The sequence below is a fragment of the Coturnix japonica genome, chromosome 1, assembly GCF_001577835.2.
Source record: "Coturnix japonica isolate 7356 chromosome 1, Coturnix japonica 2.1, whole genome shotgun sequence".
Lineage (NCBI taxonomy): Eukaryota > Metazoa > Chordata > Aves > Galliformes > Phasianidae > Coturnix > Coturnix japonica.
In genome coordinates, this window is record NC_029516.1 from 146,333,209 (window position 1) to 146,354,558 (window position 21,350).

The 21,350-nt window shown below is 39.9% G+C and overlaps 1 protein-coding gene and 1 long non-coding RNA gene across 9 annotated transcripts in view; one reads left to right on the forward strand and one right to left on the reverse strand.

Annotated features, from left to right (window-relative positions):
- PCDH17 (protocadherin 17) overlaps nt 1-18,518 on the reverse strand; it is an 87,754-nt gene extending 69,236 nt beyond the window's left edge. For 2 of the 6 annotated variants that reach the window (XM_032442071.1, XM_032442072.1), the window contains exon 1: nt 13,272-18,514. In XM_032442071.1, the coding sequence (XP_032297962.1) occupies nt 13,272-15,881 (2,610 nt within the window). In that variant the 5' untranslated portion in view covers nt 15,882-18,514. Of the gene's footprint in view, nt 1-13,271 lie in introns of all 6 variants that reach the window. The other 4 variants (XM_015851690.2, XM_015851691.2, XM_032442074.1 and 1 more) reach the window with 4 other exon arrangements.
- Nucleotides 18,519-18,692: 174 nt separating this feature from the next.
- Nucleotides 18,693-21,350, forward strand: part of LOC107308097 — a 31,375-nt gene continuing 28,717 nt past the window's right edge. For all 3 annotated transcript variants that reach the window (XR_001552638.2, XR_004305933.1, XR_004305934.1), the window contains exon 1: nt 18,693-19,463. This is a non-coding gene — a long non-coding RNA (uncharacterized LOC107308097). The remainder of the gene's footprint in view (nt 19,464-21,350) is intronic.

Genomic DNA, 21,350 nt, shown 5'->3' on the forward strand with positions numbered 1-21,350 from the left:
GAGTTGATTTATTATTTGTGACATAAGATAAATAATTTAGGCTTGCACAAATTTTGCAAGAGGTTCTGTCCCTAAATATACCTTAAAGCCATAACATTCCGATGCCCATGATGAGGTACCTCATAAAATGTAAAGTTTGATTGAATACACCACAAATACAGTATCAATGGCCAAGTAGGCGTAGACAGAAAAAATAAGGTCTTTTGATTACCGGGCTCTGTATAACCATCCACATCTCTGTCACTTCAATGTCAACCTAATGCTATGACTTCATATTCTGTACATCACTTCAGGAGATAGAACAAGTAAAGAAGATTGTTATATTTCTCAAAAAGAATACTTCACCTATAATACAACACTCACTTATACGGGGATCGCTACAGTAACTTCTGTACTCACAGGTAATTTAGGGTGTGAATTTAACATGTAAATTCTTATCAACCTAGGAGAAAATGTTCTGGATTACTCATCTCATTAAAGCTTGCCATACTAAGACTATGAAAGAAGATTTTATTGTTAAAATAAACCATATAGCAAAGGGTTCTCTGCAAAGACTACAGGAAAAACAAACAAACAAACAAACAAAAAACAAACAAACCTCATCTGTTCTAAACTTATGTTGGTTTATATACATCTAGGAAATTTCCACAAGATTCACCACAGACAGACTCAATATCAATACTAATATTTGACTGTGGTGTTGTTGGAATACAGTATTTATAGTATGGATTTGTCTCTATATTTAATTAGCTCAGCCAGCATTTGAGCACATTCTTTCAAATACAAATGAATGTAACTGTATGTTGTATATCATTTTTTATTCTCTTAAATATCAATTTTCAAAGAAAAGAGTTAATGTAACCTTATCTAAACAATGTCCACGTCACAAAAGTCCCAAACTAGTCTTCAGATGTTTGTTGTATGGATGAATTATCTTTCCAAATAGGAAAATAACTGAAATACAGCAACCATTGTGCAAGAAATTCTAAAGAAACTCTCATGCATTGGACAAGAAAATTATTTGTTAAGGTTGTTCTCACTGCCTTTCCTGAACATCAGAACCAATTATGTGTTTAGATGTGCTACTCCCGGCAGGTGGGTAAAGAGCCCACATGAAGCCATACCAACAGATTTCTTCACTGGAACTCAACACGAGAGTTAAGTACTCACCCACATGAAATGATCTCTGAAAGACCATTACCTGTACATGCAGTTCTACATGTATGCCCTTAAAACCTTTTCAGGTAGAAAATTTCATTTGGAGATGGATTAGATAATTTCAATGTAAAGTTACCCATTTACATAATTAAAGGTCATCTTATTCTATTGATGTTTCTCTTTAAATAAGCAGATTTGTGAATAAAACAAAAATATACAGTAGCAAGGCCTACAATATGGGCTTCAGTTCACATGCAGCTTCACCAATTTCACTGTGACTTTCTAATAATGAGTAAACTTAGGTCTGTTGATTGCTTTCATTTAGATCTTCTCAGACATAACAGTAAAATAACATGCTCTTCTAAAATATGCTGGGATCAAGAGTAAAATCAATCATCTATAAAAACAGAATTAGGATATAATTTCTAGAATGCCATTTATCAAACTTCAGCAGAGTTACTAAGGCCTACTATCTGAAACCCTATGTCTAAAGACTTGTAATAGGATTACTAATATAACCTTAACCATTACAAAACAAACATCACCAATATAATGATACCAATAGCTTTAACAGTGCATAAGGAATAGACAGTTACTTGCAAGAATTAATCTGCCATTTCACACATCTGCCCAAGGGAGTTATTGTAATTGCAAAAAATTTACTCTTAGACTGCTGAGACTCATAGTAATTATGTTTCTTTTTTTTTTTTAATAGAAATAGCCACAGGTAGTAAAAAATTGGGTTTTGAGATAGGGAAGTGGGCATGCATTCTAACCTAAATTACTATGTAATTATCTTTATTATAAAATACTATAGAAAATGTACAGCTCAAAATTTAAATTAGGACAAAATCTTTTATTTAAGTAATATCTTCTCCTTCACTGGCTCTTCAACATGACTGCAAACAATTTATCTAAATATCTTTGCCAATATTAGCCAAAATTCCTGAGGATTATATTTGTTTAATAAAAGCAGTTTTCTTTTCCTTTACTTTTATCCAAAGAACATAAGCTAACAAGCAGGTCAGAATCTGGAAATCTATCTACTCATTCCTAATGTTATTTTGCCAGTATTGATGTAGGAGGGGATGAAGAAAAGACACTCCTTGTGTTTCTGCACTTACATTTTAAATGAACTAAAATTAAAGTTTTCTTCAAAATTCTGGAATTCAGTTTGAAACATGCAATTAATTAAAACAAGCTACTTGACAATTGAAGGAACTACAGTTTCCTTTACAATCACATTACTGTAATGATGGGATATGTATTGTTGAGGAAGATCACATATATGGTGGCCAATTAATAAACAATAAATAAATTCATCCATTTGTTCTGCCCCTTGCAATAATGTTTTCTGTTGCATCTGGAAAGAAGCTACAGGTAGTTCAGACAGACAGAAAACATTCACAGACAGCTGAAATCATAACTATGCGATTAAAAACAAACAAACAAACAAACAAAACATCCCCCCCCCTTTTTTTTTTCATCCCATAGATACTTTCTATGTTGTAGAAAAAAGGCATAGATTGCCACCATCTTCTAAAACACAGATAATGCATAGTGTTAAATAAATGAATAAATAGATATGCATTGCTTATTAATAACTCTTAATATTTTATTTTTTTTAATCTGGCTAAATAGTTGCTTTGAATCTGTGCTGCTGTCGCATCTATGTATCTACACATAAGCAGTTTTATTATCTGGCATAAACTCTAGACATTCAAATAGTTTCCAAGGCTTCATGTCTCGCATTTTTTAAAAGGCTTTTAAGTTCATTATTTCCCAAGCACTTAAATTCCACTACATTCTTATTGTCATTTGATCCACTGAAATGATGAAGAGATCAGAAAAGAACACACTGGGTACTTTACAGCTGTGGCTGGATAATCTTGCTCATGATCATCAAAGCAGGATTGTTTTTTATGATCTTCAAATCTGCATATCAAATTACACAAGTCTATGCAAAAGAGCAAAAATATCAAATATTCAGACATCAGGACTATCTCAATAGAGTACTAGAGAATGCAGTTTGAGCATAAGTGATACGAACAGCTTTTGCAGCTTTGCAGTGTTTTTAAAGTAAAGGAGAAAAGCAACAGGGAGCAGTTGAGCTAACACAGACTAAGAGATTCTGAGCTAAATTCTACATGTGCTTACGCATATCAGCAGCTCCATTCCTGTAAGCAATCCATTTAACTCAGTGATTCTATTGACCTAAATTAAAATATTCACCGAATAAGTATTCTAAGATAGTTCCTTGAAAGACATAGTACAAATGCAATTTTTTTTAAAAAAAAAAAAAGTTAGTGTCTGTAAGTCTCAAAATTACTTATGTACTGATTAAAGACATCAACTTGTTTTTTTCTGCTTTTGTTGGCAATAGTCTGTGCCTTAATGTCAGTAGGAACAAAGCCCAATAACCTTGTAGTGTTTTTGTTGTTGTTTTTAACCCTTAAAATATTATACATCTTAAATATTTTCATTAAGTATCTTTAGCTCACATGGGTATACCTTAAAAAAAAAATATCAACAACAACAACAAAAAAAAACAACAACACAACAACAAAAAACCCACAACTGTGTTGTAGCTAAACATGCTTATCTGTAAGTGGTTGCTTAGCAATCAGCAATGAACAAGACAAAAATATATAAGTAAAGATAGAGACTGACATGTTCTGTGTTTGAATCATGGCATTCACTAAAATGAACAGAGTAAGACCAACAGAAGTTTAAAACAAAACTCTATTAATAAAATAATCCATACAACTGTCTTTAGGAACAAACTATGCTTTCAAAAGCTACAAATTGTGATTCACTTGTCTGTTCTCAGTAAGAAAATCCTTTAGCTATTATTAAAAATACATTAAAATCCTTCAAAATTTTGATGAAGCCATTATTTACCTTTTGTTTTTAATTCAATTGTCAAGTGTGCTTCCAATGATTTTAAACACAGTATATAACTACAAAGCAAGCAAGAGTTTATAGCTTTGAAGACTTGAAATTGATTTTTAATGCACCAGCTTTCAAACACTACAAAGGCTGCTCTCTGCTGATAAAGACAGTAAACAAGAAATTGTCCTTTAAATGTTCCCTTTAATGCTTTTCTTTAATTAAAAATCAATCAAAAACAAAAACAAAACAAAAAACCTCCAGAATTGTGACATTAAAAAATTGAAATTAATACATTAAAGTGTTTAAGGATTTTTGACAGGCGATGCATTCAAACTAGAATGAAAACTTGTTACTTTTGTTTACTTCTGTCAGTTTAGAATTTCATATTTCTTCTTGCTTTGAACACTGTTCATCAAGAAGTAAAAACAAGTCAAGATAGTTATGCACTGAACACAGCTATTTTTAGTGTGTAGAAATGTTAAAATTGAGATAATATAAAAGTAGATGTTTTAAAAGTACTTAAGTAAAATGATTTTCATACCTTTGGGTTATTTTAATATATTCCTTTCCTCTAATCAAACTAAAGCCTATTTATGTAGATTAGTTATATCTAGAGTCTCATTTATCCAACCTGTATTTATCCTTTGATCACAAAGCTTGTTAACTTAAATGGTCTTTTATTGTTATGATTCGTTTTCCCATAATTATGCAGTTTAACTGCCTGATTTTTTTTGAATAAATATATGCAAACGTGCCAATCATATTCAGCAGTGTTATGCTAGATGCTCAATGAACTGTAAGAGCCATTTCAATACAATAAAACTGCCTGGAAGTGTTCCAGGGCAAGGACTGCAAATACCAGTAATCATAGTGTCACTGGAACTAGTACAGGCAAATACAAGCATGTCACATGTACCAATAGATGGTCTGAAACACTGCCTGAAACTCATTTTTCATGTCTATCACTGCAAGAACTTACAATGCATCGATCTGAGGTCCCACCCACACTACTTGTAATGAGAATACTGCTTTTCCCTTCCAGAGTCCTCCTCTGGCATGCAGCGGAGACTGCAGCACACAGCCACACAGCAGGGAACAGGATGTAATTAGAAACTCTTCTGTTACAGACAGAAGTATTTTATGAACCAGAGGAACTCTGGTTTGATGCATAAATGACAAAGGCAGTAGAAACTTCATAGATAGTATGAAATACTGTTCACTTTAAGTATTTACTTGCCTAGATTGCCTATAGGGCACAAAATTGAAAATACATCATCATGGGGGTTCAAGCAGGTGCCATCTCCTCACTGCACCAAAAGTTGTAAACTGATCTTCATGCTGTCATGCTTCACAAGCAGCATTAGCAATTTGCAGCAACATTTCGGCATTATCTGTACATGTAGAGGGACTCAATTTTTAGGACTTAGGGAAGTATTTTCTTATTTCAAGCAACTGCTATCCTTTCTATACATTTAGCTCTGTAGTTGATGCAATTCAGTAAAGAGATGCTTCTCTTGTGACTTTAATAAGCAGGAATTGTATCAGAAGCCTTTGGGACTAAGAAAATATATGACTGCTCAAGGAGGTTATTTAAAGCACTACCTAATATCCTAATTAACAGGGATATTCATATGAATTTGCTTATTCTTGAATGTAGTACTTAATACTGAGCATTTTTTCTAAAACTTTTAATTATTTATCTATATCTTTCTCATAGGATTTACAGTAATTAATCCAAAATCTTCTTCTGAAAAAGACTACTGTAGAATAGTAATAATGATGATGATGATGATGATGATGATGATGATGATGATGATGATGATAAAGCTGTATTTAAAAGACCATGACAAACAAATTGCAAGGGCTTAGAATGCACCCTAGCTAAGATTTATTGCAGTCAGCATGCTCCTATATCCCATTGTTTCAGGAAAAGCTGCAACAAATAGTTAATCTCCTTGCTTCCCCCTTTAAAAACTTAATATTCAAAGAACACACTGCACTCAAAGAAATTTTTCCAAAATGATATTGCCACTCTCTTCCTAGTGTCTTTTTTTTTCTTTTACTTTGTTTTCTGTTTTTAAATTATTATTTTCCTATATAGGTAAGAGACTGCATTCCCCTGAGAGTTTTACGTTTTTCCTATATTCTCAAAACCTTTAGCATGAATTTCACCATTTCTCTACAGCTGAAGTGGAGATACAATTGAAAGCATAAAGCTCTCAGACTATCTGCTGTAAAAATTTGTCCCAACTGCTCTACTCTGACCTTTTGACTTCGATACTTTTAAAGATAAAAATGGAACTGTGTTTCTGCTCCAGTCAACAAATCATTGTTTAAGTTCTTTTCTCAAGAAAATTTCTACCTGTTGGAAAACACTAGTAGCAAAATGTAATTCCTTTATATTTACAGGCACTCCTCAATCTTGAAGCAATGTCTCAAGTCCTCTGCCATGCATCCTATATGTTTTTATTACAAAGAAAATAGCAGCCAATATATGTACATTTGCCGATAATTTGGCAAGGCATTTTAACTTTTAGAGAAACAATGAAGAAATAGATCAAGCAAGATCTTTCAAAAACATAGATGCAAATGTTACTCTGTATGTTAATGCTTCTTGAGGAGGAAGATAATAAAATGAAAACCAAATCCCAAATAGTTTACAGCCATATATTGTGACCAGAACATATTCTCTCATTCATATTTTTACCTTCTTAGAGAAGCAAGTTTGTACCTATGCCTTTTTATCAGCAAGTGATATTTTCAAATAGGCTAACCTAATTACAATTTTCCATGTATCAATATTTGCTGAATGTTAAGAATGTCACATTCTGCACATTTTTCTAAAATTTATGAAAACATATGAAAAAGGAATTTTGGTGATATGTTCAACTGAGTACTTGATTTCCTCTTGCAGCTGCACACCTGTTTGTGTTACAGTTCACATCATAGAGCCAAAATCTTCTAAATTCTAGTCTTGTCAATTAATGTCTGTAAAGATGCTGTAAGAAAACATCACAAAAAAGATGAAGTCTAAAAATAAAAGGCCTAATCATACTATTCTTAGTTGCACCCCTTAAGAATCTTAGTCACGGTTTACTTCAATCCACTGAAATAATTGACGAAGACAACTTATGCTACTGACTGATACCTGAGTAAAACCAGGCCTTCTCTTCAATGTGGATAAGAATAACAGAAACTTGGCCAAACCTGCTGTTAAAAGATTACTCATCAATGGATCAGTCATGAAAATTGCACTGATAATTACAATCATGTGTGAAATTTACCAGTTTAAGTTAGGAAATAAGAGTGAGCACCAAGATGAGGAAAGCTTAGACAACTTTAAGATCCATTGAGAGGTGAGAGCCAGTAGATGCTGTATGACTTGTCTCATCACTTATTTTAACTGTGCTTTCTACTACTCCCATAATTTATAAAACAGCAACTTCTAGGGAGACATTATTATTCTTAATTTATTGGTGACCGAAAATTCCTATCATGGCAGTATCATTTTCTTTCTTAGATAAGCGTTCTACTTCAGTTTCTTCAGTTGCCTTTCTCCGTGTATTTTTATTGCTTCATATGACAGCATTTCATCTTGGAAAGTTCTTTAGATTTCACATGGACTTATATATCAGGAATGACCCTTTTGAAATAATGTTGTTATAAACAGTATTGTCAAGGAGATCAAGACCAGGGAAGTAGTAACAAAAAAAAAAACAAAAAAACAGGGCACAAATTCTGCTTCCTCTGACTATTTCAGCAACTGGACACACACTTTGCTCTAGGTTGTTACACTTGCTCCCAAAGTGAACACACTTTTTCACAGCATTATGCAATGGAAAAAAAAAATGGAATTATGCTTCACCCAAACACAGAAAATGTCCTGTCCTGCAATTCTTGTACAGCTATTCCCAGTACCAACTTTAATGAATAAGTAAACCTAAAACTACAGAACATACATACAAAATCCTACTAATTGCATACTGTATTTACATTCACAAGAGTTATTTTGCAAGACATCTGCCCTTGCCAGATTGTAAAAATTACCATAATTCATCTCAGTCAGGCTGTTCTGAAATTTCATTTTATGACAGTCCTTAGATATGGCCCTAGAATATATTCAAACATGTAATGAGTACAAACTTGCCAATCTGCAAATGTGTAGAACTGCCCCTGTGTCCTCTTGGTGTAAAATATTAATTTGTACTAGCTGTTGTGAGAGAGAATAATATTTGCAGCATGAGATACAGAAATCAAACTTAATAACTCTGATTTTACACAGGAATTTTAAAACACTGAGTACAACACAACTTCTAAAGGGAAAGTTGTATGCTTCTTTTTTTGCAAGACATTTCTGAGCTGAAGTTTCTCAGGGTAAAGCACGAGACAATACAACATCTAAAGAGAGAGCAGTACTAACGTAGCTTATGATTTTGTTTTGTTTTGTTTTGTTTTGTTTTTTTCCCTAAAGATTACATCTTCTTAGGTACTACAAGGCACCTGACAATGAAGCTACACTGGGAGTTAAAACATCGTAAACATCGGGTGCCTGAAGTATTAAGAATGATCTGTACTTTATCTTAAAATGCTATGGGACTGCCTAGTACAGCAACTGAAGTGGTTCCCAGCTTGAGAGCTTCTTGCAGCACTACTAGTCTTTTTTCTCTGGGTTGTTTAGCAAAACCTGGGGACAGTATTTCCCTTATTAACTCCTGCCTCCTTCCTCGAATATATATAAATCTCCTCAAGTTGCACTACAAGAATAATAAATAATCTCTAGTCTTTGTAGTAGACAGTTTTCTTCACTACTCTCGTGTCACTTTGAGGAATCTTTTTCCAGAACTTATATATTTATGGAACCTATTTGTTCCCCTGTATCCATCCATTCTTATACTGCAGGAAAAGAAACTGTTACTTGTTCATGCAGGGAAAGGTTTCCCCATAACTAACACAAACTGATCATCACATAAACTTCTGTTATGAGAGCATACATGTGTATGTTTATACATTTTTCACATATATATACATATGTATGCCTTATATATACATATTTAATATATCTTCTTCAAAATAAAGCAAAATACTGTTTCTCTTAGTCAGATGAGTACATGAGTTTGATGTACACAGCAAAATTAGATGAACAGAATTTGCCCAGTGGGCTTCAAGATCTCAACTGAATAGATACTGCCTGTCAGCCATGTAGACACTCAATTTTCACCAGCTATCCCCATTTTTCCCCAGTAAAAATGAACAGTTTGGACTCCAAGTGATTGAAAGACTGCATGGAATACTTAATGTGGTGACGAGAATAGTGTAGTTCTTGTCTATATTTGAATGTTTTTCACTGAGTTACCTTTTGAAAGCACTGTTTCTAAGGTATGTTTAGAATGTGATTGCTGAAGTAAAAAACAGCAGAATGTGTTAATGTGTATTTGTTCTAACTGCACGGTGTGTTATTAACGTTGTTCTTTATACACATCAACCTCACATGCATGTCAAATTACAGTCTATTTTCAGAAAACGTAGGCAGTTGCAATTCTCTTATATGCCAATAAATGCTAGAGGTATTCAGAACCCTTGTCTATTTATCCAAAATTTTATACGTACCTGTAAGTGTGATGTTTAAATTATTTAATTATTATAGCAACAAAGGACTTCTCTGACTCACTTAAGCAACACATACAATCACTACAAGTAGCTGAATGCTACAAAGTAGTGAATAAAGACACAAGTTGTTAGACCTTGTGACTAGTGAATAACAGGTGTCACTCAAAGAGAGGGAAAACAACACTGCTCTCATATATATCCAGTAGTATTTTGCTTTTAGTCCTCTGGGGTCAGTCTGAAACATATAGCCACTAAGCAACAGTTTACCCCACAGGTATACACTGATATAAATTGTGCTCTCTGAAGAACAATTTCATTGGAAATCGCAAAGCCTACTGCTGTTAACAACCCCTACTGAAAAGGAGAGGAAAAAAAAAAAAAAGAAGAAGAAGAAGACAAGCACTCTTATCAGGAGTGAGAAAATTTGGATCTTTCAGATTAATAAATTATTTGATATTAAATATTTACAGACTCAATTGCTCTAAGTAATAATATAACAATATGTGTATACATATGTATATTAATTGCATATAAGCATATTTATAGATAGATCTATAAATATATTTATATATAGATAAATGAAGTTATAATATCTAACTCCTGCTACAGAACTTTGCCATTCTCACTTGCTGAGAAAATGAGTGAAGGAAAGAATTTTCATTGTATAAATAATATAGTGTAAGATTACCACAATTCAACAATATACCTGGAAAATAACTCAAGTGAATATTCGCTAGGGAACACTTGTACAACCATGTGACTTTCTCTCACTGAAGTAACTAAGAAAACTGCTGTTTTGAATTGACTAATGAAAGGAGATGATAAAGCAGCTGCTTGGATTCTGTATCTTTTTTTATCCACTGGTTATACTTTTTATTCCTAATTGTGCAATTTGCTCTTCCTGTGTTTCCTGTGATATGTTAGATCCACAGAGAGGAATGATCCTTTACAGCTTCTCCGTGAGCTTGCAGTTTGAATTTTATATGATGCAGAAATGGAAGACCAGACAGAAAGTAGCGTGTACATACTAAATTCAAATTTTATATAGAATTTACTATAGAGATGTAGAGATGGATAATACAAAACGTATTTCAGGAATAAAAAATAAGAGTGAAGAAGGATTGGATTTTCCCCTCTGACTACTTAAGTCTGGGTCTCTCCTGGACTGAAAACAACTGTTCTTTTTCACATGGTGGCTTTGTTTGGTTAATACAGTCAAAAAGAATAACATTAGCAAATTCATTTGAACAGGTGTTGACTGGGGAAAATGAGTGCTTCCTAATCTGTTTGCTGGACCATCTAAGTATTCCATGTTGGATATTCAGGAAGAACAAGAGCAAAATATTTGATACGTCTGTATGTGCTGTGTGGAGTTATGGTAGCATTTCCCACAGTTGCCATATCAAAAAACTCTTACAGAAACCACAACACACCTTTTTAAGGGAGGAAATTCCTCTTTTAGCTTTATATAGACCTCAGGATAAATAAATAAGTAAATAAATAAATAAAATCATGACTGATTATACAGTGAACACTGTAAAAAAGGTATCATATTTTCCATAGGGGTTTTACACTACAATTGAATGTTTACTACTCAGTAGCATCAATACATGAATTAATTGCTTCATATAGGCATTACATGGTTGTAGAAAAGTAAAATTATTTGGCTCTTAGTAACTATTACACTTGTCAGTAGGTTAAAAAAAAAAAATAAAATCTTTTTTTAGCACTCTGACCACTCCATTTTACAGTAAAAAAAACGTTGACATTACTTAAACATGTGTCATTGAAAGTTATTTGTCTCATAAAGCATGAATTATAAATCAAATTATCTCTGGTTGCGCCCTAACCTAAACTCTTTCCTGAAGTGTCACTTTTTGTTAAAATCAATTCCAGATTTTACGTATTGCTCTGCTCACCTAATTGACAGCAACACAAATTCATGATAGGCATAAAATGAAATTGTTTCTGTGACACAACTCAATTCAATAGTGGGTTGAGGATTAGTTCACAGTGACCTTGTACAAACAGCCTTTACTTTCTCTTTTCTTTTTTCTTTCTTTTTTTTTTCTTTTTTTCTTTTTCTTTTTTTTTTTTTTTTCTTTTTTTCCCCCTGTCAAAAACATTCAATTTACAGGCTATCAGTTACTGGAATTTTTGTTACTTAACTTTTCAATTACTGACGGCCACTTCTATTTAGTTTAAAATGTTAGATGCAGCTGGCAACTAGAATATTCGGTGTTCACAGACTGCAGGGTAGCATAACTCAAAGGTACTAGGAATTTTCTTTTGGTACATCAAGTGTCTAAAGTGCAACTTCTTTCCCACTAGCTGCATACACAAAGTGAGTCTGTGTCACTTCTGATACACTCAGTTCATTCCCCTATGACTCAGAACAGCATATTAGGAGACCACAGGACAAAACAGATATGACATTTCAAATATATTTAATAGCCATTATCCAGAGCCTGCTTTCAATCCAAACGTTAAAAATCACTTTGGAACATTCCTGTAGTATTTGAACATTAAGCTGCATTAATCATGAAGCAATACTTTAAATTAAATCAACTGGAGCCAAATTCTGCCCTCACCTTCATTCTGTGAGTTCATTGCCCTAGAATATGTCGTCTGAGTTTGGACTACCTGCTAGAAATTAAGTCAATTGATTAGCACCCTATATCCAATGGTCCAAATTCTGCCATTTCTCACATTCACAAAAGTCAATAGAGGACAGTATGGATATAACTGACAGCAGAATGCAGCCCAGCTGTAATTTCTAAACGTTATTTCTTGGGTAGAAGACAGAGTATGTAACTCTTTCAGTATAAAGCAATAATCAATATTGACTCAGGCTACTGGAAATCTGACTAGTTGTTTTGCTGTTTTATGACAGGAGACGTCAGCTTTGTTGACATTTAGGGATAAGAGGAAGTCACCACATACATTTTTTTTCTGCTTGACTAAACAAAATTTTTGGTTGTTTATGGGGAGAGGAGGAGGCAATGGGGCCCCAGTCATACTGTTCTGTGTCAAAAATAAATATTTATGTATATATATTCTAAAGAAGGAAATAAGAAAAATAAAAAATAAAAACATACATCTTGAAAAGAAAGCTCATATTTACATACAGGATTGGAGGGCTATAATACACTGTTGCAATAGATATCCTCAGTGGGTAGAGTTTCTCTCATGTCCTGTCACTACAGATGATAAGATTGCTTTGGAAACACCCTCCCCCCTTCCAACCCCAAACCAAAGCCAAGAGAAACCTGTGGAAGGGCCTGCCTATATCTGATGATCTTCTGGGAAATTACCCCCAAGTGCCCCAAATGTATTAAACGCCTACCTGCACTCTCACACGCACCTCATTTACACTGCTGTAACTCCATTTGTTTCTCTGGGCACTTACTTTTGAGTCACACAAGAAACACCTGTGTAACAGCAGAATCAGACACATCAAATGTGATCTGTTTCCACTTTTATTAAGTTCACCTCTCTTTAGTGACTTGGGTTGGTCCCTTCAGTGGTGCCTTACAGCAGATTTCACTGCAGACAAAACGTAAAGTTAAACCAGCGTCTAAAGTGAGGTCCAGGGTATTCTAAAAGTCTCCTACCTGAATTATGGACATCCGGCTCGGGGGAGCCTCGCTGGCGTTAGTCCCTTGCCCTGTGAAGCTGGTGTGGCAGCCCACATGTCCCTGGGGTACAGTCAGGTTGTTGGAGGCGGGCTTCAGGTACATCACCTCAGACCTGGGAGAGCTGAGGGGCAGGCGGGTCTGGTAGTCAAAGTACATGGGTGAGGTGGCCAGGGATGGGCTGCTCACCACGTTCATGACATTGAGGGGGCCCCGGCTGTCCTCGCCCTCACTGGGCACCAGCATAATGTCATTCTTGCTGATCTTCTTCTTCTTGCCCTTGCCCCCTCCACTGCCACTGCCTCCTCCTCCCCCGCCACTGCCTCCCCCTCCTCCCAGCTGAGGGTGGCTATACTCGGCAATGCGACAATTATAGGTGCGGATCTCCTTGTTCTCTCGCTTGCACTTCACAGCAATAGTAATCATGGCAGCTAGCAAGATGATGGAGACAGTACTCAGGGTCACAATCAGGGGCAGTGACAAGTCCCAGTGCGGCCGCCGATGCTGCTCGCCATTCACCTGTGGCTCGCCAGCCTCGGGTAGGGGCCCTGCCAAGGCCCTGACAATGAGTTTGGCCACTGCAGAGAGGCTGGGCTTGCCATGGTCACTGACTTTTACCACTAGTTCAGCCACAGGGCTGAGCTCCTCCCAGTAAGGGTGCAAGGTGCGTATCTCACCGCTAGTGGGGTCCATCTCAAAGAGGTGCTCCTCATTGCCTTCTACAATCTCATACGTGAGGCGCCCACTCTCCCCAAAGTCACTGTCCAGGGCACGAACGGTGCCTACAGGATAGCCCACCCCAGCATTGCGTGGCACCTGCAGCTCAGCAGTGTCATTGATGAGGGTAGGCAGGACAATGAGGGGTGCGTTGTCATTGACATCGAGCACGGTGACACGTACTGTGGCATTGCTCTCACGGTGGGGTGAACCTGAGTCCTTGGCCAGCACACGAAACTCAAAGTGCTTTGTCTGTTCATAGTTAAAGCTCCTCAGGGCATAGATAGCACCATTGGTTGGGTTGACAGAGACATAGGTGTAGATGGATACATCACCCACGTGCCCGGGCAGAATGGAATAAGAGACTGTCCCATTTTGGCCCAAGTCAGGGTCTTGAGCCAAGACAGAGCCCAAATACTCTCCAGGGATATTGTTCTCAGGCACCTGCAATACATAAAGATTCTTGCTAAAGCGGGGTGGATTGTCATTCTCATCAAGGATTCGGACAGAGAACGATTTGGTGGAGTTGAGTGGGGGGTTGCCCCCATCACGTGCCACAATGGTCACATTGTACTCATCCTGCGCCTCACGGTCGAGGGGCCGGTCAGTGACTACAGTGTAGAAGTTGTCATAGTTCTCCTCCAATGTAAAAGGGACAGCTCCAGGCCCACCACCACCGCCTAGCACCCGGCACTGGAGCTGCCCATTCTTACCCGAGTCACGGTCAGTGACCCGCACAAGGGCAATGACGGTGCCTGGTGGGGCAGCCTCACTCAGTGCTCCCTGGCGAACAGAGACAAAGCCAATGGTGGGAGCATTGTCATTGCGGTCAATGAGGCGGACAGTGACTTTGCAGTGAGCAGGGATGGGGTTGGGTCCCAGGTCTCGAGCCTGGACATCAATCTCTATAAGACCACTCTCCTCATAGTCCAAGTTGCCCTTGACACGGATGAGGCCACTCTGTGGGTCGATGCTAAAGAGGTCACGGACACGATCCGGTGCATAGCTGCTGAAGGAGTAGAGCACCTCACCGTTGGTGCCCTCATCAGCATCAGTAGCATTGAGGTCAATAACAGCTGTCCCTAGTGGTGCATTCTCTGGTAGTTCAACCACATAGGAGGCTGCTTCAAAGACAGGGCTGTTATCATTGGAGTCAATGAGGCGTACATTGATCTGCACCGTGCCCGAACGTGGTGGGTCGCCACCATCCAGTGCTGTCAACACCAGAGTGTGGTGGCTCTGCTCCTCACGGTCTAATGGCTTCTGGATGACCAGCTCCGGAAACTTTGTGCCATCACCACGGGACTTCACATCAAGAGAGAAGAGGCCATAGTCATCACGGGTTAGAAGGTAGGTGCGCAGCCCATTGTCCCCAGCATCTGGGTCATGGGCACTGGTAAGGGGGAAGCGGGTGCCTGGCGCAGCATTTTCTGAGATGTCCATGTCCACCTGGTCAGAAGGGAATGTTGGTGCATTGTCGTTCAGGTCCTGGATCTCCACTTTGATCATGCAGATCTCCTGGTCATTGGCGAACACCTCAAGGGACAGTTGGCACTTGGTGCTGCGCCGGCACAGTGCCTCACGGTCGATGCGTTGCTTGGTATAGAGCAGCCCACTCTCCCCGTCCACATCCAGGAGGTGAGGGGCAGAGTTCTCCAGCACCCGGAAGGTGGACTTTGAGCCACGGCCAGGGCCACTGCGCTCAGCAGGCTGCAGCCCACCACCTGCTGCCCCCGCTGCCAGCCGTGCATCGCGGCCAATGTTCCCAATGACCGTGCCTGCTCCCTGCTCCTCTGGCACTGAGTAATTTAGGTTCTTCAGTGTCAGGGCAGGAGCCCAGCAGAGGAAGAAGCAACAAATGAAAAGGTACATCCCCGAGCAGGGGTGGGGGTGGCAGCAGCTGCAGCGGTGACCAGGGTCGTCCCCGTCTTCTCTGCCTCCTGCACTAGGTTTATTCTTCCTCCTCCTCCTCTGTAGGCTCTCTTTTTTTTTTTTTCTTTTTCTTTTTTTATTCCTTCTCACTCCCCACCCCTATATTTTAAGTTCCTGAACCTGTTGCTCTAAAACATCTGCAGAGGCACAGGATGAGAGGCAGCAAATGGACCATGTAGCTCAGAGGGAGGGAGGGAGCAGACGGAGGGGGGCGGCGGGGGAGGGGGGAGTAGCTCCAGCAGCGTCTCAGGAAGTACTCGCCGTGACTGAGGTCCCCTCACAGTTACTTCGGCCGTCCAACTTCGGCAGTGGGAGGACTGTAAAAAAATCAGAAAATTTGCAAAAGATCTTCTCATCCAAGCAGACGAAGCGTTCCTGATCGCTGAATGTCCGCGGATGTACAAAGGATAATAAAATAATAATCACAAAAAATCAGCGGTGGTGGTTGTTTTTCTAAAAAAAATGATCAAAAAAATTTTTATTTTTTTTGTTTAATACGTGTATTCATATATACATGGGAAAAGGGGATAGTGACCACAGGTCTATAAGCAGGGGGAGAAAAACCTTATTTGCTACTCATCACTTGTGATGCGATTGATGGAGTGGAGAGATGGGTGAGACAGAAGGGAAAAAAGTCTCAGCTTGTTGGAGAAGCCCTCTTCGTGTGCAATGAGAGGCAGTGAAATGTCTGATTGCACCGCGAGGCTGTTGGCTTTCAGGGAGTGTTTTGCTGCATTTAGAGATCTAATCTCGCATTGCTTGCGGCGGAGAGCTGCATCTCGCTGCCATCGGTATTTCCTCGGTTTCCTACACTCTCACTCTTTCCTTCCCGAATCAAAAGGCGAGGGCATGAGAATGGCAAAGCAGAGGATAAAATAAAAAATAAAAATGAAAGCAACTAACTAGTGTCCGGATTCACAATTCCCTTTCTCTCTACTACAAGCCTCCCACTCTCCTTCTAGGGTAGGGGAAAAAGAAAAAAGAAAAAAAAAATAAATCAAGAAACCCACCAGCTCATCATCACCATTAGCAGCGAACATATATCTTTCAAGAGCAATCACAGGCAGCACTAATCAGATGCACGCTCTGGTTTCTTTAAGACAGGCCAGCAGCTGCCGCCACCACATCCTTTCTGTGTGTGTCTATGTGTGTGTGCAGATGCGTGTCTGAGGAGCTGCACTTTTCTCGCTGCAGTTTAATCCCAGTTTGCTTTTCTCTCCAGTCGAGAGGAAATCAACAGGCAACCCATGGCTGGACGCATAGATTAAACAAGAGCTCGAGAGAAAGGGAAGGACTGGGGGGGTGGGGGAGAGGGAAAAAAAAGAAAAGCACCACACATACACACACACACACTCTCTCTCTCTTAGTCTCCCTCTAAAAGGAAAACAGTCTCTGTATTCACAGGGCTGCGCTGTCAAGTGCCTCTCTTTTCTTTCTATACAGCATCTCCTCCCAGTGACACTGCCACCCAGTCCGCTTCATTCAGGGGAGGGGAGAGGAAGAGAAAAGAAATCCCGGTGGTGAATAAAGTGGCAGGTCTTTTAATCGCCTGATTCACCTATATTAAACCTATGCAGCTCTGTGGCGGGTGTGATGCATTTTTGCAGCCCCTTCAGGCTCTTGTAGTCTCTCCAAGCATCTCAGTAATAGTAGGAAGAGCAGCAGCAATGCCAGATGCGTTTGCCCTGTCTGATTTACCTTTCCCAGTAAATACTGGGGAAGGGCAGCTCAATTTTGTTTCTGATTCTTTTAACAACTAAAAATAAATGAATGGCAGAAACCAAATGCAGGTGTTCCAGTCTGCTGGATGAGTCAGATCCAGCGGAACAAATCACATTCACTATCTCCTCATGTTCCTCCCTTCACAGACATTAGTTGCAGCTTCTCCCTAACGCTTCTCTGACTCACTCTATAGACAAAATAAATAAATAAATAATAAGATGTATGTTTTGGAGGGGAAGGGGGAGAGGGGGGGAAAGAAAAAAGAAAAGAATGAGAGAGGGGGTGTCAGATCCAGCTACACTTTTACTATACCTCTTTCTCCTGGAGACTGAGGATCAGGAAAACAAGGCTGTTATCCACGCACTGGCACTGAGGCTCGTCTGTCTCCTGCTTTGCTGAGTGTTTTTAAACCACCTTTCCTCAGTGTTATGTGTGCAACAATCAGAGCTCTTTCAGATTAAAGGAAAAAATAAAAAGGAAAAAAAAAAAAAAAAAAAGTAGAAAACACCCCAAAGCAACATAGGTTCCCAACACACAGCTCTAGTTCCGAGTCTCAGTCCTGCACTGCTTTTTCTCCTTTATTTGAGTCCGGACCCAAAGTACAGAGTTAATGCTGCAACCTGTGGTGGAGAGGCTGGCGAAAGCCAAAGCGAAAACACAATTTCTTCTCTGCCTCATTGGTGGGTGGCCCCTCGCAAACAGACGGTCGCCAGCCTTAGCCAGACAGCACGCAAAAGGAACGCCGACTCCCGATAAGCCAGATCCATGGCACCAGCCGCCCGCAGGGAAGTGGAGATGCAGGGAAAATTCAACAGTTGGAGCCGCTCTCTGCCTCTCACTCCCCCCTCTTTTTTTTTTTTCTTTTTTTTTNTTTTTTTTTTTTTTCCCCTCCCTGTTCCTCTCCGCCTCGCCTCCCTCACTGCAGCACTCGCGGGGCTGCCTCTCCGCGCTCTCCCAGCGCCGCTCGCCGACTGCCTCTATTCACCTCACGCCGCGGCTTAAACATTGATACGGATTCCCCGTCAACCAATCGGAGGCGGCTTTAGCGACCTGCCCCGACACCTCCCAGCCAATGGGAAATAGCGGGCGGGAGGGGGGCGGAGCGGCGACCGACGCTGGGTGTCATTGATTAGATCGCTTCGGTGGGAGACGCGCTGCGTTCGTGGTGCTCGGGACGTGGGGCTTTGAACCCGCGTAGCGCAGCTTCCCAACCCTTACCCAACTCACCCCCTCCTCCCCCTCGCGCGGCTTTCCATCCTTAATGCCTTTTTTTTTTTTTTTTCACCCTTTGCTATTATTCCATTTATTTTAATAACGTATTAACAAGTCTTCAGTGATAACGGGCAGAGAACATAAGGAGATGCGAAGGGCGCACTCCTCCTTCAAAGCACTGCGAAGGAGCACTCTCCCCCCTCCTCTCCACCCTCCCCTTTCCTCCCGCACCCCGGGGACTACTCCGCCCTGGGCTGCAGGGAGGAAGGGTGGAAGGGGGGAGCCTGCCCGCCCCCCACATCATCCCCCAAGCAGCCCTGAAGGAGCCGCCCCAGGCGGGTGTCGCCCACCCTGAAGGAAAGGAGCGCTGGGGGCGGCCCCCGGTGCGCTGCGGTGCAGTGCGGGGCGAACGGCTGCAGCGCCCTCCCCACCCGGCGCGGCACAACGCACTGCACGCCCCCCGCACAGCGCGGTCCGGCACGGCACGGAGGGAGGTTATCGGGAGCGGGGGGAGGACTGAGGCTGGCAAGGTGAGAGCTCGGAGTGCCGGGAGGAAGCTGCCATTTGTGAGCTGTGAGTGACGAGCGTGTAAGTAGCATGAATCATTTAAGGTTAAAAAAATAACGAGGGGGAAAATCAACTCCGGAGCAATTAGAAGGTGCTCCCGGCAATTATTTTCTGAGCCGCTTTTATAAGGTTCGGTTTAAAGAAGTAGCTCTGTTGCCTTCCTCGGTAGGATAGCCTCCAGCCCTTTCGGTGCCTGTAAACATCATCCGACTTGGAGAAAGTCTTGATAATGCATCAATGCAATAAGTGTTCTTTCCGGACCCATCTCCCGTCCTGGAGACGTCTCTGTAGCTCGGGCACGGACAGGATGCCCTGCAGAATGACTCGTCTCGTAGCCATCATAAAACCAACGCTGTGTAAAAATGCAGTATATAAATAAACCATCCATACGTTAGCGGCAGTGTAAAATCACTGCTCTCAGACGTGCCAACTTTCAGCGCGAGAGCGACAGACAGACGAAATAAGGGAAATGTTTACAACATGCTTTGCTTTCCGAAGGAAGGCTTCAGATTGGCTGTTGGAAATTGGCGTACTCGGCCAAGTCACTTATTTGGAAAAGTCACCCGTAAAAGCAGGAGGGCTTTGGAAACGTAGCTAACACCAGAGCCAGACCCTGGGCTGCCAGGAGATCTCGCATCACCGCAGCTTGAATGCTGTGCACTCCTTTCCTTCCTTATCCCTTGCGCCCAGCCCGCGGGTTGTCTTAGGATGTCCAGGTATCTCCTGTTCATGCTACGATAACTGGAGGAAAAAAAAAAAAAAAAAAAAGAAAAAAAAAAAAGGGTCATTGTAATTATGTATTGGCTCCCTCTAGCGTGCTAGGGACACTGCTGCATCTGGGGTATGTGTGTCTGGCCTGCGTGTGTACCTGTGTGGGAGCTTGAAGGGAGCCGGTGGAGCACCAGCAGGGGAAAACAGTCATTTCACTATTACAGTGGCATATACTGTGTAACAGGTGTAGGGCAGTGTATCATTTGGTGTACTGATGTTAAACTAAAAAAAAAAAAAAAAAAGAAAACTTAAGTCTTTTCTTTGGGATCACGCTCGTGTCTCCATCACTTTTCTCACCAGCCCACTGACTGTCTTTCCTTTCACATGACTCAGCATTGCACAGTAAATAATCGACTCCACAGTGAAGTCAATACATTTGAGGGCACTTTGCAGTTTGTAAAACAAGTACTCAGGACTATCAGTTAAAGAGAACATTATATAATCTGTTATCCAAGCACCTGTGTTCTTTACTTGTAAATTCTTCTTTTTTTTTTTTTTCATCAAGCATCTTACGGCTTGCAACATCTCATTGATACCAACAACATGAATAGAATATTTAGAGGAAACAATAAACCTGAATCACTAGCACTAGATCCTCAAAACTATGTCTGCCTGTTGGGTGATGGTCATAAGCAAAGTTCTTATCCCTTCACCCTGCAATTCATTCTGGTTTCCAGTACTAACTTCAGTAAACCTATTTTTTAATGCTCATTTTTGGATCTGATTATTAGCAATTTTGAGTAATTCCTTGGTAACAATCTCAGCTTGGCATCTTTTAAAACTGTGTCTCCTAATCCCAACAGTGGCTTATGTGCCTAAATAAAAGTAAAAAGCCAGGTAAAGAAATTGTTCCTGCATATGAATGCATGACTTTGCTAGGCTGATGTTTGTTACATCAGACAGTTTATAACAACAAAATGGCATTTATTGATTTTAATCCACCTGTGCAAGTAATGAATATTTTATTTGTTCAATGATTTTACAGTATATCTGAAATGCTTTTTTGTGTGTCAAATTTGTAGAGCACGCTACATGTTTGATAGCTAAGACTTGCATCATAATTTTCTATACACTTATCAGGAAATTGCTGTATTTTTCACATAGAAAAGATAGAAGTAAGATGTGTGAAGGTAATAC